The following is a 25,804-nucleotide window of genomic DNA, read 5'->3' on the forward strand; positions in this document are numbered from 1 at the left end:
TTATAATAGAGGGGGGAATAACAGGGCATGAGATAGATTGCATTTTTCTTTTTTCTTTTTTTTTACTTTTTTTGTTGGATTAGTATGTTTTCAGACTCGAATCCTCCTGCTTTTTGTGTATAGTTCAACTTTTTATATAAAAAAAAAAAAAATCATTAAACTATTGAAATACATTAAACTTCACATGTAGATCAATACTATGAAATCCATCCATTTGAGATCCATCATATACTGCATGATGTCATTTCAACACCACAACCAAAGGCAACAAAACATGCATGATTTTTTCCAAGAAACATACAGAGCACTTATATTGTTTATTTAATGAGCTTTATGTGCTTGGCACTTGTATTTACAGTCTTAAAAGCCTAAAACATTATTCATTCATTACTCCCACACTATTTAAACTCAACATACACTGGCCATATAATTGCTTAGCATTTAAATATATTCATTTACAAACACTCCAAAGCATATACCTTGTCTTCCTATGGTTTTTATCCACACAAACAATTTAAAACCTATGTGCTTTGCGTGCATTCACTATTGCTCATATGTTTATGTTCCACTCAGGATATGGTAAAGCCTTTTCCAAACCAATAGGCAAAGGTTCAGCATCTCAATACAGATTGTCAGAACCAAACAGAGACCCTGTTATTACAGGAGGATTTCACTGTTTACCTCTCATCTCTGAAAGAGTCAGTGAGCTTGCAACATTGCATCACAACAACAAAAATGTAATACTGACAACATTTATTTGCTCACAGTTTTGAGGACACTTTGTTTACGTTCTGGGCTGATAGCTCTTGTTCTTGCGGGATATTTAAGGGGCCATTATTGCACCAAATATGAATCCTCTTTAGAATCCATTCTCTAAAAATCAGACCTCATTTGTTTTAGTTCAGTTTGCACATTGTTGAGGTCGGCAGGTCAGCAACAACAACAGTCAAGTTGAAAGGGTCCGTTTTAGCTTTTAAATCCACTCGTTTTGATGGCACATCATGTGATGAACACAAGTACCACTTTAACTCCATTTTAGTCTGACGATTGATAAGGCATGTGTGTAAAAAGTCCACATTGAACAGCTGTTGTCACAATGGTGAAATGCTCAAGCCATTGTATCAGACATTTTGAATAATAAAACTCTGAAAACCCAGTAACGCTGAGCACAAAACTGCAGCAGCTGTTCGTCTTTGGTGTTTTGATCTGTTTTTGGTTTATTTAGCTTTTTCGATGGCTTCAAACCATGTGCATGGACATCTGTGAAGAGGAGCCATACTGGCGGCCGTCACAGCTGCTGGCCCCCTGTTGGCTGCTGGCAGGGTTGCCAATCATGTGCATACTGTCCATGCCGCTGTTGGACAGGTACTGACGTTCGGCGAACGCTCCGGCGGAGGAGGAGGAGCACAGTAAGCCGCCCTGAGGTTTTTCCGGGCTGGCCGCCAGGCGCGGTGAGGCCGGGAAGTTATATCCGTACAGGTTGTAGGGATTGTGAAGGGAAAAGGCGTTATATGTGCTCTGCTGCACATGATGATGGCTCCCAGAGAACATGTGGGCGGAGGAAGGGGAGGAGCCAGATGAAGCAGATGACCCAGAGGCGGAGCTTGCCCCAGCCTGCATGACATACTGCAGTTGGGACGCGGGAAAAGAGGCCAGCTGACTTCCATATGCATCCATCTTACCTCCGCCACTGCCGCCGCTGCTGTTGCCAGCAGCCAATGAGGCGTGAGCCCCTCCCTGCATTCCGGCAGCGATGAGAGAGGAAGTCCTCTGAGGCAAGAAGGAATCGGAGGCCTGGGCCGAGGTTACAGCGCCTCCTGTGGTCTGGAGGCGGCCGTAGGATCCGTCGGCCAGTCCTCCGTAGCCCTGCAGGGCGGCCATGTTGCTCCTGGCACATGCGGGGTACTCAGACAAGCCCAGGTTGCACAGCTGGCTCTCCCTGCAGCCCACATTGAAGGTGTTGGGTGCCAGATGGAAAGTAGGAGGGGAGCAGGAAGGGGAGAGAAGGTGTGTCGCACCAGAGGGAGATGGAGTGCCAGTGCTGGAGGTAGTGGGAGAGGTGCCAGTGCTCCCTCCTGAAAAACAGAGTCAGCAAACATTCAGAAACATCCAAACCCCAAAGTCACACTGTGGATACATGTTCCTACGCATGAAGAATAAATGCACACACAAGAGGAGAACGGTGAGACAGAGCCAGCTCTGAAAACACACACACTGTCCAACAATCACACCAAAAGCGTATCTCTTATTTCATCCCGTGGACCACGAGCAGTCACCATGGCTCCTTAGGGAGAGCGTTTCGTCTGGTTACAAGAGAAGCCTGTTCAAACCTGGCAACAAGTGCCACGAATTAACCCATAACAGAGCGCACATCTCCACAGCGCTATTCCGTATTCTTCAAAAGTTGCTGAGCTTTCCTGAAGGGATTGACTTATGTCTTTCCAAACCTGTATGATTCTTCTGTGAAACACAAAATAACATATTTTGAAATGTCAGTGGTTTTTTGTCCTCACACTGAAAGTCAGTGGGGACTAATTTTGGACTCAACTGACTTTAACTGTATGGACATAAAGTTCTTCAAAATATCTCGTTTTGGAACAACATGAGGGTCAGTGAATGATGACACAATTTTTGGCTGATCGGTCCCTTTAAAGTCTATAATTATAGGTCTGTAATAAAGGGTTTATAATTAAAATTGTTAACCGCGGTTCATTCTAAAATGAACTAACAGAACTCTGGGTTGTTGTTTTTTTTTCGGGGTGTTTTTTGTAACACTTTTCAATTTTATTCCCTGTGTGAGGAATTTAGGTTTAAAGATTCTCACTGCCACATAATTTTATTTTAGTAATTTAATTAAAAAAGAATACTTTTTTTTAGCAAGAGTGTATTGTCAAAAGTATACATACAGACTTTTTGATGGTTTCCACAAAAAAATATTAAACAAAACTGTTTTCAGCATTGATGATAATAATAAGAAATGTTTCCTGTAACATTTAATGGAGTAATGGCTGCTGAAAATGTAGCTTTGCCATTACAGGAATAAATTAAATCTTAAAATATATTAAAGTAGGAAAAAAATATTTTAAATTGTAATGATGCGCAATATATTACAGTGTTCACTTTTGATCAGAAAAATGCTTCTTTCAAAAAATCTTACTGACCCCAAATGATTGAGTGGTTGTGTACACTACCAGTCAAAAGTTTTTGAACAGTAAGATTTAAAATAACTTTTCTATTTGAATATTTTCAAAAATATAATTTATTCCTGTGATTTCAAAGCTGAGTGTTTAGCAGTCACATGATTCTTCAGAAATCATTCTAATATTCTGATTTGCTCTTAAAAAACATTTATTATTATTATGAAAACAGCTGAATATAATTTTTTAAGGTTTCTTAGATGAACAGAAAGTTCAAAAGAACAGCATTTATCTGAAATAGAACATAGTAACATTATAAATGTCTTTATCGTCACTTTTGATCAATTTAAAGCATCCTTGCTGAATAAAAGTATTAATTTCTATAATTTCTTAAAAAAACAAAACAAAAGCTTTTTATTTCAGATAAATGCTGATCTTTGGATCTTTCTATTCATCAAAAAAAAAAATGTACTCAACACTTTTAAATATTGATAATAATAATAATTTAAATGTTACTGGAGTAATGATGCTGAAAATTTAGCTTTTATCACAGGAGTAAATTACATTTTAAAATATATTCAGATAGAAGACAGTTTAAATAGTACAAATATTTCAAAGATTTTACTGTTTTTGCTGTACTTTGGATCAAATAAATGCAGGCTTGGTGAGCAGAAGAGACTTCTTTAAAAAACATTAAAAATCGTACTGTTCAAAAACTTTTGACTGGTAGTGTGCATTCGCAAACCACAGGTTAACGTTGTTCTTTGCAGATTTGCAGTGTCAGTATGATTTATTGGATGAACACAGTATGCAGCCTGTTTAAATAATGGCTCGTCTCACTCTTTCACATCAGCTAGGCTTATATATGCCTGACTGTACCATTCAGTTTGTACTCAAGATACATTTCTGACCACAAGTATACGAATAAAATTCTCTCTTCTTCACTCGAAAACATTTTCCATCACTGTTTGACGTTTTGATTTTTCCCTCAACACTGAAACAAAATACAGTGCATGAAAGTTTCTGTGCCTGTTTAAAGCACATAAATATCTAATAAAGCAACCGCTGTTCAGTTTATGATTGGTTGTTTGTTGCGAGTCCTCTGGCTATTAGATTCTAACATGGCTGTGTTTCACACTGTGTACATTTGCCATTTGAAGCCGGTTTACCTAGGGTTCAACGCAGGTTTAAAGAGACAGTAACCACAGTATGGAAAGCTCATTATGTGTCTTGTCAGCTACAACCATCTCAGGGATAATGTGACAAATGTTGAATGCAAATGTGGCTTGAGTTTCATAATACGCATGTCTGGTCAACAGAGCACTGGCCGTCTTTTTTCAGTATGACAGGCAGCGTTTGGGCATACGTTCATAGAGGGAAAAAATTCACTGGCACGTATGCGTAGTGAATAAGTCAAACACTTGGAACTGAATGATAGCGGTGGGATATCTACCACATATTTCTTTATTAATGAGAAGTTGGCCAGCACTCAGTTTGTTGTTTTGAAAATGTAGCCTGCTCTATGGCTCGGAAAGGAAAAGAAACTAAATAATTCAGAACTCTCTTGGCTGAGGCTTGGGCCAGCTCCATATGCGTTCGATAATACAGCTGAGTTCTGGTTCGCTCGACGTGGTTCTGTTCTGTTGGCTGAGGGAAAGGAGAACTCACGGTGATGTCATGTTTTCCCCCTGTTGTCAGGCTGGGGTGAGAGAGGCTTCAGTGGTGCTTTGAGAACAGCTAATTACTCAAATAGATCTGCATGTTGTTCTTGAGGGCATTCAGTTTAGGGGCGGAGGAAGAGAACACAACGTTTGTCAGCCGTGCGAGAACTTTAATTAACATTTAATCTGTTTCGTGAAGTTTGTGATGACAAACAGATGTCTACTCAGACAAAATATCATGCTCATATTACTCTGACCTTATGACAGGAGGAAAAAAAAGTAGTTACATCAACATTTGATCATCTGGGCCATAACATTAGCTATGAGTAAGAGACGCTAAAGAGATGGTTGTAGCGATCAGACACGTGTGAGAGCAAAATTCACAGGAAGACTTGTACTTTTGAATGACTGAATCTGTCATCATTACTCAACCTGATGCCGTTTCAAGTTTCAAAACAACTGAAAAGTACCATAAAAGTGGTCTACACATCTTGTGTGGTACATATTCCAAATCTTCTGAAATCATATGATCACAGAATAAAATGTATGTTGTTATTCACTGATAATCTTTTCCAGAATATTGAATCAATAAGTTGAACTTGACAACTGAAACAGTAGTGAAAAAAATCACTCGTTGTGTACCATATCAACCAGTTCAAAAAGATAAAATCGAAAATAATCGCTACAATAGTAAATAATGACTTTATTAATACATTTTTAATTCTGAAAATGTAAATTTAAACGTACACTGCTGTTCAAAAGTTTGGAATCAGTAAGATTTTTAATATTTCTTTTAAGAGAAGTTTCTTATGCTCATCAAGGCTGCATCCAGAAAAAAACAGTAATATTGTGAAATATTATTTCAATGTAAAAAAAAAAAAACATTTTCCATTTGAATATATTTAAAAATGTAATTTATTCCTGTAACACAAAGCTGAATTCTCAGCATCATTACTCCAGTCTTCAGTGTCACATGATCCTTCATAAATCATTTTAATATGCTGATTTATTATCAATGTTGAAAACAGTTGTGCTGCTCAAAATTTTGTTGGAACCTGTGATACTTTTTCCAGTATTCTTTAATACATAAAAAGTAAAAAGAGCATAAATATGTTGTAACAACATAAACAATTATTTAAACGTTTGTGGTCAGTACATTTTTCTTCTTTTTTTTTTTTTTTTTTAGAATTTATTACTTTTATTCACCAGGGATGTGTTAAACTGATAAAAAATGATAGCAAAGCCTTATATTGTTAAAAAAAAAAAAATTAAATAAATGCTGATCTTTTTAACTTTTTCTTCATCAAAGAATCCTGAAAAAAGAATCACAGGCTCCAAAAAATATTAGGCAGCACAACCGTTTTCAACATTAATAATACAAATAATTAGGGCTGGCAAATGATTAATCACGATTAATCGCATGCAAAAAAGTTTGAGTTTGCCTAATATATGTGTGTGTGCTGTGTGTAATTATTATGTATATATATAAATACACACAAATTAATGTATATATTTAAGAGAAATATGTTATTTATGCACAAAATATTTTTATTTATATATAATATAAATTCTATAAAAATATAATAAATACATATACTTGTAAATATTTCTTAAATATATACAAGAATGTGCTTGTATTTATATATACATAATAATTATGCACATATATTAGGCAAACTCAAACTTTTATTTTATATGCGATTAATTGCGATTAATTGTTTGCCAGTCCTAAAAATAATAAATCAGCATTTTAGCATGATTTCTGAAGAATCATGTGACACTTAAGACTGGAGAAATGGCTGATGAAAATTCAGCATTGCATCACAGGAATAAATTATAATTTAAAATATATTAAAATAGAAAACCATTATTTGAAACTGTAATAATATTTCATGATATTACCGTATTTATGTATTTTTAATCAAGTAGATGCAGCCTCGATGAGCATAAGAAACTTAAAAAAAAAAACATTCAAAATCTTACTGATCCCAAACTTTTGAACAGCAGTGTATATTTATTTTTTTAAATAATAAATAAAGAATTTTAAAGTCTTTTTCATGTAAGGCTATAATGTGGTTTAATTTTAGGGTGAACTGTTTCTTTAAGAGACTGAGAACGAGAAATAATTGATCTGTCGAACAGGCAAATAGAGAACCTCACTCTTGGACACAAAAACCCAAGATTGTCCAACTTGTCCCACCCATCACAGAGCTCCCTACAGGCTTAGAGTCATTCATAAATCCACTGCGGTATGTGATTATTGTGGCCACACAATAACTTTAAAAATGATTTATTAAGCAATATTTTGAAATCCAAAGCCTCTGTTATTCAAGTAGGCATGTTAACAAACATTTCCCCTCCCAGGAACCACGCGCATACCTTGCTGTTTCTGCATGTTCGTGAAGTCCTCAAATGTCAGCGTCCTCACTGGAGGTCTCCAGAAAGCATACGTCTCCATTATTGCCTCCAGCCCGGTCCTGCACGAGGGACAGTGACAGAGAAAGTCGGAAGAAGAGACGTGAGATGGCAGAGAAAACAGGTGAGCCGGTCAGATTATGCACATGAGACAGCGGCAAAAAGGGATAAAAAGAGAGGGGGAGTTTGAGGAAACTGGAGCCTGTAAAAAGGAGCAGTTTTTACTGTGCACATAAATCTGGGTGATGTTTCATCTGTGCTCTGTACATGGCTCCCCTTCCTATGTGATTTACTCCTCTTTGCAGCGCTCCCTGCATCGGCCCTCGCCATGCAGCTTAAGCAGCAGTAACTCTCTACTCCTTTCTGCTTGTTAGTGAGACGTTCTAATGACTCACTGAAGCACTGGCTGAGACTGAACCCAAACACTGGTCAACGAACCAATAAGACCGATTGTGATTTACATTAAAATGCTGATTTATATCTCGGTTAGGCATAATTGATTCCACCGATCATCAAAAGCTAACATTACAACTTAATCTGCGGTTTGTAAACTGGGATGAGAAGGACCCGGTGCATAAATGGAACTGTGGTTACTTTGTGACTGATCAACTGTTTTATTGTATGAAAAAGTCTTTTATAAGCATTGGTTTTGTAAGGATATATGTGTGAGGGCAAGAGCATTTTCTATATATATATCTTACTCCTGAATAATCTTTTCATCTCTATTTTTCTGCAATGAAAATCTAACGCTAGTTCATAAATCAGGCGGCCTATTGTTTGAAAAATGAAAAAAGATGTCTCAAATATCTTTGGCGATAATACTCTCCAGATGGAAGCGTGCTTTCATGTGCTGAGGGTCTGTCTCAGACTTTCTCGCAGTATATGACCGTTCTGACTCGCATCTTACAGAGACGGAGCAACGAAGTAAGAAGAAAGGGTGGGCGATATTGAGGCAATGGAGTTAAAAAAGTGAGAAAAGGAAAGAGAGGCATTTTTCTTTCCGCTGCCCCCAATCAGATCGCTTTATCACAGATCGACTAGGCTTTCTTGGCAGCCGAACGAGGGAGTGATTTTAATGTAGCAGGACGTGGGATTAGGACGGATCTCCTGGGGTTCATATCCATATGAAAGGCCACTGCCGAGATATGTGTGTATTTGCACACACAGCATGGACAATACGGAGCAAGGGTAAGATTTCCTGAAAATCTACCTGTTTCTCCCTGAGTCCCGGAATCCTTTGGCAAATGGGTTGCGGTCAATCTTTAGACGGGTAATCTGTTACAAGAGAAGAAGGCCAAAATAGACTCATTTAATAATATTTTGACATATTCACACACTTTCATCATATCACTTTAATAATAAACATAACAAAACATCTTTTTGCAATTTGTGGGTTTTGAAACTGATGCATGATATAGTTTTATTTTGGGGTGCACAGTATATTGGTACCACATTGGTTACTGGTTGATATTAGAATTTTTTTTTTGTTTTGCTTTGTTTATTAGTATCTGTCAATTATATATATATACAGTTAAAGTCAAAAGTTTGCATACACCTTACAGAATCTGCAAAATGTTAATTATTTTACCAAAATAAAAGAGATCATACAGAATGCATGTTACTTTTTATTTAGTACTGATCTGAATAAGATATTTCACATTAAAGACGTTTACATATAGTCCACAAGAGAAAATAGTTGAATTTATGAAAAAACGCCCCCGTTCAAAAGATTACATACACTTGCTTCTTAAAACTGTGTTGTTACCTGAATGATCCACAGCTGTGTTGTTGTTTTGTTTTTTGTTTAGTGATAGTTGTTCATGAGTCCCTTGTTTGTCCTGAAATTGCCCACTGTTCTTCAGAAAAATCTTTCTGGTCCCCCAAATATTCTTTGGTTTTTCTGCATTTTTATGTATTTGAACCCTTTCCAGCAATGACTGTATGATTTTGAGATCCATCTTTTAACACCAGGACAACTGAGGGACTCATATGCAACTATTACAGAAGGTTCAAACGCTCACTGGTGCATCAGAAGGAAACACAATGCATTAAGAGCTGGAATTTAACGATCAGGGTCAATTTAACTTATTTAACTTATTTTGTCTTTTGGGTAACATGTAAGTAGGGCAGCACTTAATGAAAAAAAAAAAAATATTTAGGCAAAATAAGAAAAATCTAAACATCTTCATTTTGTTCAAAAGTTTATACCCCTGGCTCTTAATGCATCATGTTTCCTTCTGAAGCATCAGTGAGGCTCATATTTATACACATGCATTTTCTCTAACTTTTTCTATACTGAGATTACCTAAGGCTCACTTAAAGTTGATCTTAAAAAAAAGATTTATTAATACTGTTAAATGCAATCTTTAGCAAATTTTAAAATTTTCAAACTTAATATTAAAGTGTTGTGATGCCTAAATTCACTTGTATAATATAAACAATTGACCCTTCGCAGGGAGTTTGATTGAGAGGTGATCTGACCGATCATAATGCCAAATCTGCCATTTTGTCCAGACAGGGACAGTTAATTAATGCTGGTGGACATGAACTTGAAAAATGATGTGTACTGACCGCAGTTGAAACAAGATACCTTTTGATGTTCATTCATGTTTATTTCATGCTATAGTTAGTGAAGAGGAAGAAATTATCTGTTCACGTGCCATTCACGTGTTTGAATTTCTTAAAAAACATTTGACAGACTTTTTCTCATACCAAAAGTATCCTGCTCTGTCTTGTCTGTCGGCATGCTGTCTGTTTCCTCTTTGCTCCGCCATGTATTTTTCACTGCGTGACATGATGTTGACATGAGAGCGCCATGGCTTGTCAGACGTAGCAACAGTAATTAAGGTGGGCGAGTCTTTGCGAAGGGTCAGCTGATTTTGATTTTAGTGTTTTAGTTTGTCAATTAAACAAAATAGTAGCCTACAGAATTTTAATATTGTCCATTTATCGTTTATCAGCCACAATATGGAAAAATAATTATTGTCTGGAATTTGAATTTTAGGGCATCCCTAGTTGCCAATTAACACCTGAACTAATTTTTCATAGTCAGAGTGGTGCTGTACACTGACAGTCAGTAATGGACCTGTTGGTTCTGGTAGGCTGTGACCGTGGTGAAGACGGTCTCTGGGAAGCTGAACGTCTTTACTCCTTCCCCAGTAGGAACAGGTTTGGTTGGAGAGAGCTCGCTGCTGAAGTCTTTCCGGATCACGTGGACGCGGGGCTGATATTTGTGCATCGAGTGCAGGATGATCTAGAAATAAAGAAAGTCACAACATCAGCTACTCCGCCGCAACCACAACATTTCTGCAGCTGTATGGATGAAATGTCTGTGCCTTGATGAGGCTGTGAATATCAAAGCTGCACGGTCCGATATGAGAACATGCTGTATCACAGTGTGTACACATGTTGATGAGATATGAATCAGGCCGACTCGAGGGTGAGTATCTCACACCGATGTGTTGGCGTCAGAGCATAGAGGCTGTAGCCTTCCCTCCGGCCTTTAGTCTGTTTCTAATTACTCCCAGTGTCAGCGTGCGTCTCCTGGGTCCACCGCAACCGAGGAGGTCAGGGAAGAGAAGAGAGGCCTTTGCAAAACAGCTTGATGACAGTAAATTTAATATTCCAGCTCCCCCCTTGCTATCCAGTCCAAATGCACGGCCCAGGAGAGACCAGTGCTGCCCAAGGCCAGACTATACACCAGCTCAATGAAGACCGACTGCAGAGAGGAAGTGTTCAAAGCCGCACTGCTGTAATTCCACAGATCAGAGATATTCACGATTCAGAACACTGTCTGGGGCCAAAAAGGAATTTGCAGGTGATATCCGAGTACAAAAATGGAACATTATGAGTGGCGAAAATACACTCTTCTGAACAAAACAACTAAAGTTGTTCAAGCGTATAAGTTGCAAACATTATTTATACACATACACGCCAATACACATAATATATAATTAACATTCATATATGTGACCCTGGACCATAAAACCAGTCTTAAGTAGCACGGGTATATTTGCAGCAATAGCCAACAATACATTGTATGGGTCAAAATGATCGATTTTTCTTTTATGCCAAAAATCATTAGGATATTAAATAAAGATCATGTTCCATATAAATTTCCTACCGTAAATATGTCAAAACTTAATTTTTGATTAGTAATATGCATGGCTAAGAACTTAATTTGGACAACTTTAAAGGCGATTTTCTCACTATTTAGATTTTTTTTTTTTTTTGCACCCTCAGATTCCAGATATTCAAATAGTTCGGCCAAATATTGTCTTAACCTAACAATCTGAATTTCATAAAATTGACTTTTATGACTGGTTTTGTGAACCAGGGGAACATTTATTTAAAATGTAATATCAGTATGTAAATGTGTATATGTATATATATATATATATATATATATACTCAAAAAATGTTGGGTTAAAAACAAATATGTGAAATATGGGCAGATAAATGAAATAAATATGTTCTTTTAATCCAGCCTTCTGGGTAGTTTTTTTTTTAACTTAACTATTGCTCCAAAATTACTATATTTCTTGCTTAAAATGAACCCAATACGTTGGAAATTAACATTTATTAATATGGTAAATAAATAAACATTTCTGAATAAGTTAATATAAGTTCAATAATAATTAAATAATAAACATTTCTAATTGCTTATTAATTGCTTATCACCTTTTGATTATTGCTGATGCCCCTAATAATTATGTGTCTGATTTTTATTTTGGAACCTATTTTGGGTTCACAATAGTTATATAGAGCTATATAAAACTACCCAGAAGGCTGGGTTATTTAACTCAACCGCTGGGTCAAACAACCCAGTCGCTGAGTTTGTCCATATATCACCCAGTGCTGTGTTGTGTTTAACCCAGCATTTTTCAGAGTGTATATATTGCTTATTTTGAAGCAGACGGATCCACATAATTCTATACACCAGCTATATTTCAATCCGCTTTGCAATGAAACCACAATCTAAATGATTTTTTGTCAGAAGGAGGAACGTGAGGTTCGTATATTCCATGGCGGCGAGGTCCCACACAGGACGTTCCAGGGTTAACTTCAATTCCGGCCCTCGCTCGCCCTCCAGGCGAACAAAAAATAAAGTCTCTTTTTACGAGGTTGTGGTATAAGAAAAGTCCCCTCTCCTCTTCCTGAAAAAACACCAGCCTGCTGCAGTTGTAACACCCATATGTTATTACATTTGTCAGAATACGCGAGTGATAGCATCAGTGACTCGAGTCAAAACAGCCCCATATGCAGAGGAGATGCCAATAGAGCGGCGAAGTACGCAGACGTGGCCTAAGGCAACTATTTCACCCACACCAACCCTGCATCTAAAATACTGATAGACTGTATCTCTCTGTAAAGAATACGCCGCCTGTCACGTGCAATTATTCTATACTCTCTGCCCTCAGACTTTACAGAAAACATTCAAATGGTCATCGGCAGATGCATATAATGGTCACATAAATTAAAATAATATTATTGCTCTGTTTCAGACAAGAAAAATACATTGTTAAAAAAATAAACTGGGTAAAACTTGTCTATAGTAAGTTAGTATGTATTTGAGCTATGCTTGTTGCACAAACTAAGCTAAGTTAGTACTGTTAGAACTAAACACAATTTTATTTGTGCTGAGTAATTTTTCAACCACTTGTTATACTACACTGCAAAACATTCACCTATCTGAGAGCACGTCTATCTTATGTTAAAACAGAAGGATTGAGTGTGAATAATATCTGCCAGCTGTGTTTTGATGAAGTATATCAATATGTATATAATGTCAATTGTAATATATCAATTGGACAATAAAAGCTAACTTTAAAATTACAGATTTTATTTTAACATTCATACACTGGGTTTTCTAGGACCCCAAACATAAGGAATGCACAGTCAAAATCTCAAAACATGAGGAAACATTAAGAGAAAACATGAGGACTAAGCCTTTAAAACCATACTGAGCAAATTAAGCACATTTTTCTTGTGGGTCTCATTATTCTGGAGAGAGCTGGACATATCACCCCATTTCTCACTGTCACTGAACGATACATAACCATGACAACCTAACAAAACGAGCTGCGGATGAGAGAGTGTCCTCTGATGGTCTGATAATAAAATCATCCCTGTGCACTCACTCCTTTAGTACAACGCCTCAGACCAGAGCCAGGCACAAGACAGTCACACTCCAACAGTGACACAAAAACCAAAGATTCTGAGGACATGCTTGAAAACAATTAATATATGTTTGGGAAAAAAAATTAATGTATTTTCAAACAATAACATGTGCATACATTCCATATGCACTCAGCTGTCTGTGTTCAGCACGGACGCATTGGGAATATCAGTCAAGTACAATAAAATCAATCTTTTTCCAGTTTTGCCAACTCTTCCGAGAATACACTGAATAATGATTTTCTTGCTTGAGAGAATATACAGATGTCCTTTGGAGAGATGGGGGGTTGCAATCTATCAGCTAGTGTGTGTTATAAATACAGTGATGTGGATAAGCAGGTGTATGCAACATCTCCTCACTCAACGTATACATTTAATGTGCAAATATTATGTTCTTTGTAGTATAATGAGTTGGTGGCTTTTACTTTAATATTACTAATCCAACATAATTTGAGGTTGTAAGATTTGTAAGTATATTGTGCTCACCAAAGCTGTTTTTTTTTAACCAGTCGTGGAATATTGTTACAGTTTAAAAACTGTTTTTAATATTTTAAAATGTAATGTATTCCTGTAATTACAAAGCTTGAGGTTTGGCAGCTATTATTCCAGTCTTGTTCCTTCACATGATCCTTCAGAAATCATTGTAATATACTGATTTATTATCATTGTTGGAAACAGTTGTGTTGCTTAATATTTTTTGGAGCCTGTGATATTTTTTCAGGATTCTTTGATGAATAAAAAATTTAAAAGAACAGCATTTATTTAAAATACAAATCCTTTCCAGCAATATACACTACTGTTCGAAAGTTTGGGCTCAGTAAATTTTTATTCTTTCTTTTTTTTTTAAATAAATTAATACTTTTATTCACCAAGGATGTGTTCAATAAATAAAAAAATATGGCATGGATTTACATTGTTAGAAAAGATTTATATTTTGAATAAATGCTGTTCTTTTTAAGAATCACAGGTTCCAAACAAATATTTGGCAGCATAACTGTTTCCAACAGTTAATTCTAATAACTCTAATAATAAATCAGCATATTAGAATGATTTCTGAAGGATCATGTGGCACTTAAGACTGGAGTAACAGCTGATGAAAATTCAGCTTTGCATCACAGGAATTAATTATATTTTAAAGTATGTTAAAATAATAATTAAAAAAACATTATTTTATATTGTAATAACATTTTGCAGTATTATAGTTTTTTCTGTATTTTTGATCAAATAAATACAGTCTTGATGAGCATAAGAGACATTACAAGTCTTACTGATTCCAAACTTTTGAGCGGTAGTGTGTATATATTGACATCAATATTACATTAACTGTACTTAAATGTGCACTTACATGGCCTTGATCATCCAGTTCATTGTTGGTGAGTTTGAGTTTGTCAAAACTGACAACTTGTCTCATCCAGGTGTCTCCTGAAGCCAGTGAATCCGGGTGGATGTAGACCCTGGGCGGCACTGGCGAATCCGCATTTCCTGCCACCATCCATTTTGAGCTATGATACACATACCTGCAACAATAAGCATATAACTGCCATGATACTCTGTTCCTCTGGCCAAAAATTACTCATGTGCTCATACATCCAACTTTTGATTGTTCAAATCCAACCATACAAATTCAAGATAAACAAAACATCCTATTGAACCTTTTTTGGACTGTTATAAAATACTAACCCATACTAAGCTATGTAAATCTATGTTTGCATTAACATAATTAACGGAAAGCATTAAAAAGGTTCTGATACATGTGTCTTTGGGCACTTCTGAAGTGTTGTTTGCAGGGCATTCCCTCAGCTGACTGCCTGAGGCACAGCTGGATGCCTTTAGTTCTGGCCATGCGCGTAGTTGAAAGTGCTTAACTGCGACGCCTTTGCCAAAGTCATCACCCAGCTCTCAAACATGAACGAAACTCTCATTTGGCCCCTTTTGTTATTGCTTGGCAGCATTAAACATCCTCAGTGTCTGTCTTATTCTCTCCCAGGGCACCCCACTACTGCAGACATAAATGTGCATGGCGTGCACGTGTGTTCATGCACATTAATCTGTTGATCTAAAGCTAAATAGATTTATCCGTACAAAATGTGTGCTTTAACAAAAACACTCGCACGTTGTCCGTCCTTCGCACACATGCACACAAACGCATATAGTGCCAGGCATTTTTGTAATTTCCTGTTTGGAGTCCTGTTTAGGGTTATGCTCGATGTAGCAGGGAAAGTGTTAAAGAAAAGGGAAACTTAAGACCAAAAAGGACTGGAAATTTGATTAGCCGTCTTTCATCTTTCATAAATCTGCCATCTGGCACTAGCACAATCAATAAAGATCCAACTTTATGTGACACCTTTTTGGACAGATGGTGGAGCGACTGCCCATTAGAGTCAAACAATATTTAACACATGCAGAACACTGTATGCAAAAGCATTTACATACATTTAGATGAAGGAGAAAAGCACCAAAGGGGGTTATTTCTGATACAGAAACAAAGGGCAAAGTTAAGCTTTAATCTACACATCAGATATGCTTGTGTGCTTTCTCATGCACACAACACAGCAGCAAATAGACCAAGGTACTGTATATATTGGGTTACTTTACTGACAGAGTAAGTGATACTCTGAAGTGTGGATCAGAGCGTGTGCGCAGCTCAAGTTGAGTATGCACCATGTGCGTTTATTGCGTGCATTAGTGTGCATATTTATAAAATAAGAGAAAAAAGACAGGCATGCCTAAAGTTGACAGCTGGACAAAGCAAAAGAAAAAAAAAGAGACAAACAGGGCAAATCCTAGATGGAGAAAGGGAAAGGCAGCCAGCGCACACAGGATATTTGTGAATAAATTAGTTAGAGAGCGCCTGCAACAGAAATCCGAAAATCTGGGCCGCTCTGTATTTTCCTACTTCTTCTCTCAAATATACGCCATACCAACCGGCCACATTAAAGAGCAAAGTAATTCAAGTAACACGTAAAGAAAGATTTAACAAGTCTAGTATAAACTCTATGTCCCTTGAAAAGGGCAGTGCGCCTAAGTAAAGTGAGTAAATTCCAATAAAGGCTGCGTTTCCAGACCCGAGCCCTCGAGACACATGAGGCATTCCAGTGACAGCTCTTTGCTCCGTTTGCAAAGCCTTGTGGTAAATTCCCCAGCCAGGAAGAAAATCCTATTTAATTTTACAAGATCTTTTGGCTTCTAAAATCCTCCATGATATTTGGGGGCTCTAAATGGCTGTCTTCAAGGCTAGTCCTTGAATGGCTGTGGTTTTATTTTCAGTAAATGCATACATTAATCTAAATATAATTAAACTGGAGGATTATTGTGTTGTCCACTTAATGTAATTAACACTGTAAAATCCATAATGTTACTTGTGTTTATTACAAACTAAAAAACACTCAATGCCTATATGAAAAAATGTTGGGGTTTTCAAGCTGCTGCCTAAATTGTAGCAGATTTGGACAGTTTTGAAAAGCAGAAACAGATTTTATTTAAATGTGATGCAATGATGTATGACTAATGAAAAATATATCCTTCTTTTGCTTCTAATCCTCTCAAACAGAGTTCAGATTTCAGCCGTTTCCAGTTTTGTTCTCAGACATCAGCGTGTGGGACTAAAGCATAAACACAATTCAAATAGTTTCACTGAATACAAACACAAATCAGATGCGTTTTTTTGGATTCATAAAGATCGTAGCAAGAAACAACGCAAGCTAACCAATTGTATGTTGATCATTAGGTCTTTATTATTTACTATTAACTTAACATAGTGCATGTAATTATGGAAGGGACAAGTGCACTGCTGCAATCCGTACATGCAGGCTTTAGTTGCATTCAAGTAAAGCTTGACTGTAAGCATGTGTGATGGAAAGTTGTCATGGTGAGAGCAAAATCACAGGGACACTCTACACCACCTTCGATGCTGATACGGCAACTCTGTCAGGGTTGCCGTCACTGTTGCTTATTCATGTAAATCTCCCACCCCATTTCAAGGCGGATCAGCTTCCCAGTTTATAGACAAATTTCTAGTGCATTTTGATATTTTCCTCCTTTCTCACTGCATGCTGACAGCTGGAGCAATGCTTACCTATATCTCTTGTTGTCCACTGGTACAATGTCCATGGCAATGTAATACTGCTGATGTGGATCCAGTCCCACGATTTTAACTCTCATAGCAGGGAACATTCTCCTGAAACAACAGATTGTAATTGCATGTTTAATTAACAAGTCTAATGATGATCTTGTTAAAAGTAAGAAAAAGTGAAAAGCTAAAAATAATGATACACAAATGTAAATAAGATTAGATTAATTAAATGAAGCCAATAGCATGTTACAGTGATGGAAAAAAAAATACTGAAAAAATACAACACTCTGACAACAACAAAAGCATTAAATTCTTTTCATTTGTGAAAGTGTGAAGAGTGTCTTGTTGACCACTAGCAAATAATAGCAGGATTCAGATACATTTGGTAAATTAAAAGATATTAAAAAAAAGATATAAAGTTAGCTAGAAAAGCAGACTAATCAAAGAACTAAAAAACGTCTATAAAATAGTTCAAACAAACTAAATGAACTGAACAAAGGGGCCATATTTAAAAAGGAGACTCCTGTCTAACAGGACACTTTCGGCTAATTCCTTATTTTACACTTCAAAAGCGACTTCTTTGTCTTTTCATTTAAACGTCATAAATCTTTTTGTTCATAATGAGAGAAAAGTGTCTGGTCGTTCACCCCCCCACCCCCCACACCTCTAAATTTATAGGGTTATTATTAGCAGGGGCATAAAATACACGCGGCTATTCATGAAGTCTCGCCTTAAAATCAGAGTGATTATTATTTCAGGCTTTATTTTGACTAAACATACAAATGAAGAGCCCACAGTATAACTTGATAAATAGTTTGGACACAAGTAACTTTGTCTGATAAAGTGTTCTGGTAAAAACAAAATTGTTTACAGTTCCAACGAAAAATTGCTTCTCTCGGGATTCGAAGAAAGGGTCTATTGATGATGAAAATGTCATGTAGCAGGCCCAAGCAATACAGCAAAATGTATTGAGTGTGGAATTTCATTTTAACAAACCTTTATAATGCTAATTTTAGAATTTAGATTTACATTTTTTCTTAAGAAATACAAATGCTTTCTTGTTGCCTTTAATTTTTGTGTTTGACTGAATTATGGTATATATATTTGTATCTTTTTAAACGCTTCTCCGTAAACTGAGAGGGGGAAAATAACAGGTTTTGTACACAATTATCCTTAAAAAAAGAGACAGTCTAGTAATTCCTCACTGGCAAGGACTCTTTGGGCTCGTTTAACGAGGTCCATTTTTTTCTTCCTAAGGTAACTTGTAAGCCACAACCTGGACTTCTATTAATAATCTCTACTTTATAGCCATCTAGTGCAATCAGGAAGCATTCTTAAGTACAAGTTTGCCCTGTGTTTTAAGACGAGGAATTACACCAATAAATGGAGACAAGTTTTCATGTTGGTTTGATCGTAAAGTGTAAAAATGGCACGGAAATACCTGGCAATCCCGCCGAGAAAGGAAGGGGCGAAAGGTCTTACTGTGAACTATGCAGTCGGTTATATGCTCGGTTTGGGCTGTAATTGACGCCCAAAAGAGCAAGAAAACGAAAAACATATTTTCAAATGTATTAATTAGAAACAGTTGTTGTTGTTGTGCTGTTATAAGGCTGAGTAAGTAGCGAAATAGCCCTACCGTAGTTTGCCATGTACAGAGGTTGTGGTTTGTGATTAGGTACTTCTGCCCCCATGTGTAACACATTAGCGCCCACAAAACAGAGTTTTCATGTTTTCAGTCCCCGCGCACAGCCACATCCCTTTGCCAAATAATGGTATGTTACCTTGAGATTATTTACGCGTGTCCGAATATATATATAGTAGCCTATGCAATGTATACATGCTACTCTAAACGCATTATCTTGGACCTTTAAGTGTATGACAAATGACCGAGATGATAAAAAGTGAAGTTTTAAATCAATAAAATAGCTACAATTTAAATGTAGGCTAATATTTGGTTAATCTTTGTTAGTTTAATATAGCCTATTTTCGAAAAAGTTTAATCAAATTTTCAACAAACAACTGAAAAATACGTCAGTATACTTTTTCTTGGTTTATTGATAACGTCAAGTGGTGTGACCATCAAGCAAAAATACCAAAAATACATTCCTTGCACCTTTTTAGAGTAAAAGTAGTCTACAGAATTATAGTCAATATTTACACCAACAAACATGATTAATAAGGTAAAAAATTGTAAATATCGTTTTTGTGTTATATCACATTTAAAAACTAACGTTAAAGTTAAAATACGTGATTTACAATAATAATAATAATAGGCTATTTAAAAATATATATTAGTAGGCTAATAATAAATTAATAATATGAATAATCATTAATACATTTAATGACGCTGATTTCACTTTGTTTCACGGTTTTCTTTTGACTCATAACAAACAAAAATGGTTTCTTGTATGTTCGTTATGCCACACTGATTGTAATACTCATCGCATTATTTTAAAGTGATTAAGTGCTTATTGTTCAAATAAATATGAATAATTATGCCATTATGTATTACAAACCTTGAATTCAGAATACAAAAACATGTTTATTACGAAGAAGGTGTATCCAAAGTAGTTCTGTTCATTTCCATTTTAATGTACTTTTTTAGTAGTCGGACACAAATTGAGTGCCACAGTGACCCAGTGATTGTTTATCATATATGTATCTTTAAAATGTTTGATTCCACATTCCACACGATTATATATGTTGGTTCAACATAGCTACTACCTACCAGAGGTATGAACAAAATATTTAAAATATGCTGTAAACTCTCTGATCCAATATGTTTAACTTATCCTCTATAAAATAGTTTTTCACATGTCATATTAGGTTTACCTTCCTGCTTTCGTGATGATCATTTCTGTGCCAATGTCGTGGAAGCGTTTCCACAGGTCAGCGCACTGCAGCTCCACCTGGATCTCCTCCATAGAGGCTGAGGGTGAAGGCTCGCAGGCGGTAGAGGTCAAGTCCGCCGGGGAGCCGAACGAGCAGGACGTCCTCTCCGCCAGACCCTCGCCGTCAGAGCCCGGGCTGGCTTCTGAATCTACAACGAATAAATAAAATCATTATAAACGCCGGCAGCACGAAGGAGGCCTCGGGAGGCCGTTTGACAATACTGAGCGGTACAACCTGATCACCTGCAGCCGTAAAAAGATAACGACTTGGATTCGCTCAGACCATCATGGATTGCGGCCTTTGAACGGTAAATGAACAAAAAAAAAGCAAAATAAATAAAGTGGAAAAACTGATTCAACACCTTGGCTCTAGAATATTTCCTAGTGTTTTCTGAAAATACATGGCGTGTGATGTTTTTGGACGCGCGGGGTTAACAGACTAATGAGATTTCCCTCAATGACTATATTTAGGCTAAAAAAAGCAGGTTACAATCACCCACAAGAAAAATCACAGAACTAATGGAAGATATCTTATTATAAATCAGCCTATATTTATAAACGAAATTGTCAATAAAATTAACTAAGTTATTTCAAAGCGCTTTTTGGTCTCGTTCTTTGCTGTTTTTGCAGCAAATTGTGTAGAAAATCTAAAGAAAAAAAAACGTTTAAAATTAATTAGCTAAAATTTGTCTAACGTTTTAAAACAAAATAACTATCATTAGAACCACCACATCAAAAACAACTAATTTAAACAAACTCCTCTGAAGTGCCTTATGTGTAGGCATTTAGGATAATAATAAAATTAAGGACAAACGTAAAAGCAAAGATAGGCCTACGGGTGTGAGGCAAAAATAAGTGAGTTAAACAGAAACCCCAAGAAATCGATGTACTGTGGTTTAATTATCTACAGATATTATTCAGGCGTCTACATAACCTACAAAAGTTACTGAAATAAGCAGCATTGTTTTGGCGGTACATGCCATGCAAATGAGGCTGTGCAACCATAAGCTGTAGAGACTGGCCAGCAGCCCAGGCCAAACCACCGGCACACCGTGCACAGAACCCTCTGAGGCCACGGGAAAGAGGTTACGGTGCCCTAGAGCCCGAGTCAGAGAGAGTCAGACTTTTCATCAACCTCGTGAGGGATTCAATCAGCGTAATTACAGTAATGAAGCCCATCGTCTCTTTAACGCGATCTCTCAGGCATGTCCTCAACTCCATCCCGACCCGTCAATGTGCTGTCGTTTCTAAGCTGCTGTCATTGAGCCATTCCACAAGTCTAATGCCCTCTGCCAGAGTTACTTACGACATAACACAACAAACTGCAGACTACCAGCGTCAGGTAATTTCGAAAGAAGTCAACAATATAATAAAACAAGTGACAAATATCAAAATTTCACCGTTAACATGGACATGGCAACGCTGTTGACTAATCAGTCTGTCCTGGAGTTCATTTAGGTTACTTAGAACAAACGTGTTCTGCACTTTATGACCGCGTAGTGAATGCGTAAAAATGGATTCCGTGTTAATGTCGTCGTGTTTCTGAGTTCACGCAATGGCGCAAATACAAACACATCATTTGTATTATAGCCTACTAATAATAGCAAGTTAATATTTCTTCTGCCCGTTGATAGCGCAGCACACTACTTTCACATTAACAAATTCATTTCGTCGTATAGAGCTTGAATTAGTTGTGAATGACCTAATTTTTTCTTGGGACAGAGGCGAACTATAAGCATGAAATTGCAGCGTAACCCAATCCACCAGGAACAGAGCCACCTGTTTCCGCTGGACTTCATTCAGTCTCATGTAAGAGGGAGGTAATAAAAATAAAGATTAAGACTCCTTTTAAATGTACACATCTGTCGTCTTTCATTTTGACGCTGTCTCTCTGGGAATTATGCAAGGGAAGGGTAAAAATATGATGGTTTGAATAACACCGAAGGAACGTCATTTACCCGTAAAATCAGGGCAGACTTTACGAGTATTCAATAAACATCTATTGAAGAATTTCAAGACTTCACTGAGTATGAACAAATACAGAACGCAAATCATAGTTTTAATAATGTAATATTTTCATTAAACACTATAGCCTAGAACTCCTCTTAATACCCGACTTGAATCACACACAAAACCATGTCCATGTTTTATCTAAAGTATGATTCATGAGAGTAAGTAGCGCATTATTTCAACTGTTTATTTATTGCAAAACGTCTTAGGTTGCGAAAAGCACAATGAGCAAAGTTAAACTCATTGCATTAAACGTCAACGATGTGCTGATTAGAATGCCTATAAAATATGGTGTGAAAATATGCAATGGGCAGTATTAATTAGAAGAGAATGGATGTTAAGTCTAAAATCAAGACTGGCCGAATTTACAGTTTAAAGGGAAAGAAATTATTCTTAACATTATTTCTAATTTAAAACGTTTTACGATTAACAGTATAAAAGCCTGTTGTTTATTCGCGCCTTACATGCTTCGCTAAAACGCTGATGTATTTTAGACATTAAATGCATTTAAAAATATATAAATAAAACATTTAGAATTACATATTTTAGTGTAATTATATTACATATTTTAGTTAAATTAGTGTAATTTAATCAAGATGGAATCTGTCTAAAACTTTAGATACTGTTGTTCAAAGACGTAGAAATGTTTCCATTTGTTTTCACCCAAAGAGAAGCAGAAACGGACTCAAATCCGTGTCTGTTTATAATATCAGCCTCGGATAGACGAGAAGTTCATCTGTATGCTTGCGCGTGGGACAAGATAATATCTCGATCCATATATTTAGATTAACTTGAATCATTGTTCCACTTAATTAAATGACACGATCCAATGTTGTGGTCGTGTATCAAGAAAAGATGTTTGTTCTATTCAATTAAATAACTCTATGTTTGGCCAAATAACATGAACATTGAGCAGTTAAGTTAAAATGCTTTAAATATGTTTAATAATTTAAATATTTTATCAATGACCTTACGGATTTACCATGCAATCTCTAAATGTCATTATATTACAAAATAGCTAGAAAGTTCTACGTTTACTAGTTGCAAGTAAACGCAATTATTGGGATTTCCGTATAATTTTCACCAATGCTTTACAGTTCGATGTGGAAAAAAAGATGTTTTATTCTTTCTGCTGTGATTGTTTAGTGGAATACAATCCGCTATCTGCATGGAGGCCTACTGTGACCTGTTGGCCCGGAATCCATAACCTCATAGAAATCAAATCGTGTCCATTATTAAAAAGCAGACTACTAAAAACTGACAGTTGTCTTCTTTCTAAATAAAATTAAAATGATTGTTATAAGGACACTCACCTGTCGCAATTTTCGTCCTCCTCTGAAATAATGCTGCTCTTTGGTTTCAGATTTGCCGAACTAACTTCTGTCTATCTGTGCTCAGCATTATTTTTAAAAATGCGGCGAAAGATCATATTTTAAATCCGACGTCAAGAGTGGGCTATATCAGAATATGTACAGAATGATCAGTCAGCAGCATGTTGTGTGGAACTTAATGGTCTGCCTAATGGCAAATGCTTCTGAAGCGAGACTAATGAAGTGATGACTAACGTTGCAACAGTTGAACTACGGCGATGAAACCAAGAAACACACACACACACACACACACACACACATGCTTGCGTGAGCGCCTAAAAGCATGAACTCACAAGAGCGCTTATCTTTTGAGGAGATCTAGAGACTGACATAACAGGCACAAACTGACATCCACAGGGAATAGTTTCAAACTCAGCGTTCACATTTCTAAATAATTTGTATATAGGCCTACTCTTCCTTTGACCTTATAAAACATAAGAGCAACATTTGGCAATTATTAGGCCCTAGAATACAGATTAGCCGAAATTCAACCCAGTCCTAAATTTTCATTAATTCACTTGATTCTTAGTCGGAATTAAAACTCATAATTTTCTAGAAGTATAAATCACCAGTTACAAATGCTACACTGTAGAATGCAATTTTGTACATTATAACAATAAAAGCTGTGGTATTCCAACACTGTGGTAGACTATTCATTTGCCTGTTATGAATTATTGTTCTTTAAAACTTTCTTTTGTATTTTTTCTTTGTCTTGAGTTCAAATTTAAATTCCACTGACATGGAAAGAACGTAATAGCTATTAATAATAAACTATTAATATTAATAATATTAAACATTTCAGCTGTTGTTTAGCCTAATATTATAAATAAACATAGGTTTACTGAATTAAAGTTATAGTTGGGCTCACTGCATAGGCCTATAATTGAAACATTTTATTCCAGGGCAAAACGTTAGTTTGCAAATGCGGTCAAAAGTTATGTGAGATGTTAACGGAGTGCATGACAATTCAGTTTGCCATGTCATCACGCACTAACCCGGATCGATATCCAGACAATTTGCAGGATCCTCGCCGTCTCCCAATTGTCCGTTGCTCGCGAGGCTCTCCATAGACAGCTCCAGGTCCTTTTCTTCCCAGCCCCGGAGCTTCCGCTTCTTGTTTGTCCCGATCAGGGCTTCCACCGAAAAGGCGTGCGCTCGTGAACTCAGAGCTGCAGCGGATCGTCTCCTGTCACTCATCTCTCCCACTGCAAATCCAACGGAGGATAAATAGAAACTCCGTCCGGGCAGCAGGCGCAGGAATGCCGCACGCGTAAAATGTTTATAACGGGTGGATTTAGGTCTCCGGTGACGACGGTAATCCAAACCCAAGTCTAATTTATGCCCTTTAAAGGCTTAAAAATAAAAGAACCCATTCCCAACGAAGAGACTTTGGCTTCAATACCTTGTCCGAGAAGATAGTTTGTTAATATATCTCGATGTTTTGAGTCTCCGTCCAACTTCTCTACGTCTCTTTTTCTGTCGTTGAGTCCTGTCTGATTGATATTCACTTCTGGAAAACTTTTTTTCGAAGCGTTAAGGGCAACCCTCTCACTGTTTGTCAAGCCCGGCACGACCAATGGGGAACGCAGGAAGGGAAAGAGCCAAAATATGTCGTCCAATCCAAGAAGAGGGAAATAACAAGCATGGTGGAGAAACTCTAAGCTGGAATTTAGAGATGGCCATCTTACAGTGAATTAACCTCATTCGATTTAACAAGCAGATAAAGTGCTATCTGTTCTGAAAACTTTTGCTTGTGTTCCTTTAGCGAAAAAATCGATCCGTTTTTAGTTCGCTTCATGCAATAAATTTAAGCCTTTTTTTTGTAGTCAAGTTTGTATCATTCATCCCGGTGGGGCATGATAAAACGTCTGGTTGATTAAGCAATCTATTTGAGCGTTAAAACTGGTTATGGTTAAGAATTTGCACGCATAAAATGTTCTTTTTTATTCGTAAATTAGACTAAGCTTGATTGCGTTTTCCGTTTTGACTGATGCATGTTTAGGTTCATATTAAAGCTGATAAATACCACAAGAAAGCTACATCTGCTGGTCTGAGACTTTGTATTGCATTT

The 25,804-nt window shown here is 36.7% G+C and overlaps 1 protein-coding gene across 2 annotated transcripts; it reads right to left on the reverse strand.

Moving 5' to 3' along the window:
- Positions 1-205: 205 nt before the first annotated feature.
- tbx15 (T-box transcription factor 15) lies at positions 206-25,235 on the reverse strand. Of its 2 annotated transcripts, none has more exons than XM_051118394.1 (8): positions 24,729-25,235; positions 20,295-20,502; positions 17,466-17,567; positions 14,736-14,907; positions 10,299-10,466; positions 8,424-8,488; positions 7,178-7,275; positions 206-2,075 (listed from the first exon to the last, which is right to left on the reverse strand). In XM_051118394.1, exons 1-8 carry the CDS (start codon positions 24,928-24,930, stop codon positions 1,240-1,242), a joined length of 1,851 nt encoding a protein of 616 aa, XP_050974351.1. In that variant the 5' UTR covers positions 24,931-25,235; the 3' UTR covers positions 206-1,239. The 2 variants fall into 2 exon arrangements, with proteins under 2 accessions (XP_050974351.1, XP_050974352.1); XM_051118395.1 differs by lacking the exon at positions 24,729-25,235 and adding an exon at positions 23,677-23,839.
- Between the last annotated feature and the right edge of the window lie 569 nt (positions 25,236-25,804).

The sequence above is a fragment of the Labeo rohita genome, chromosome 9 (genome assembly GCF_022985175.1).
Source record: "Labeo rohita strain BAU-BD-2019 chromosome 9, IGBB_LRoh.1.0, whole genome shotgun sequence".
Lineage (NCBI taxonomy): Eukaryota > Metazoa > Chordata > Actinopteri > Cypriniformes > Cyprinidae > Labeo > Labeo rohita.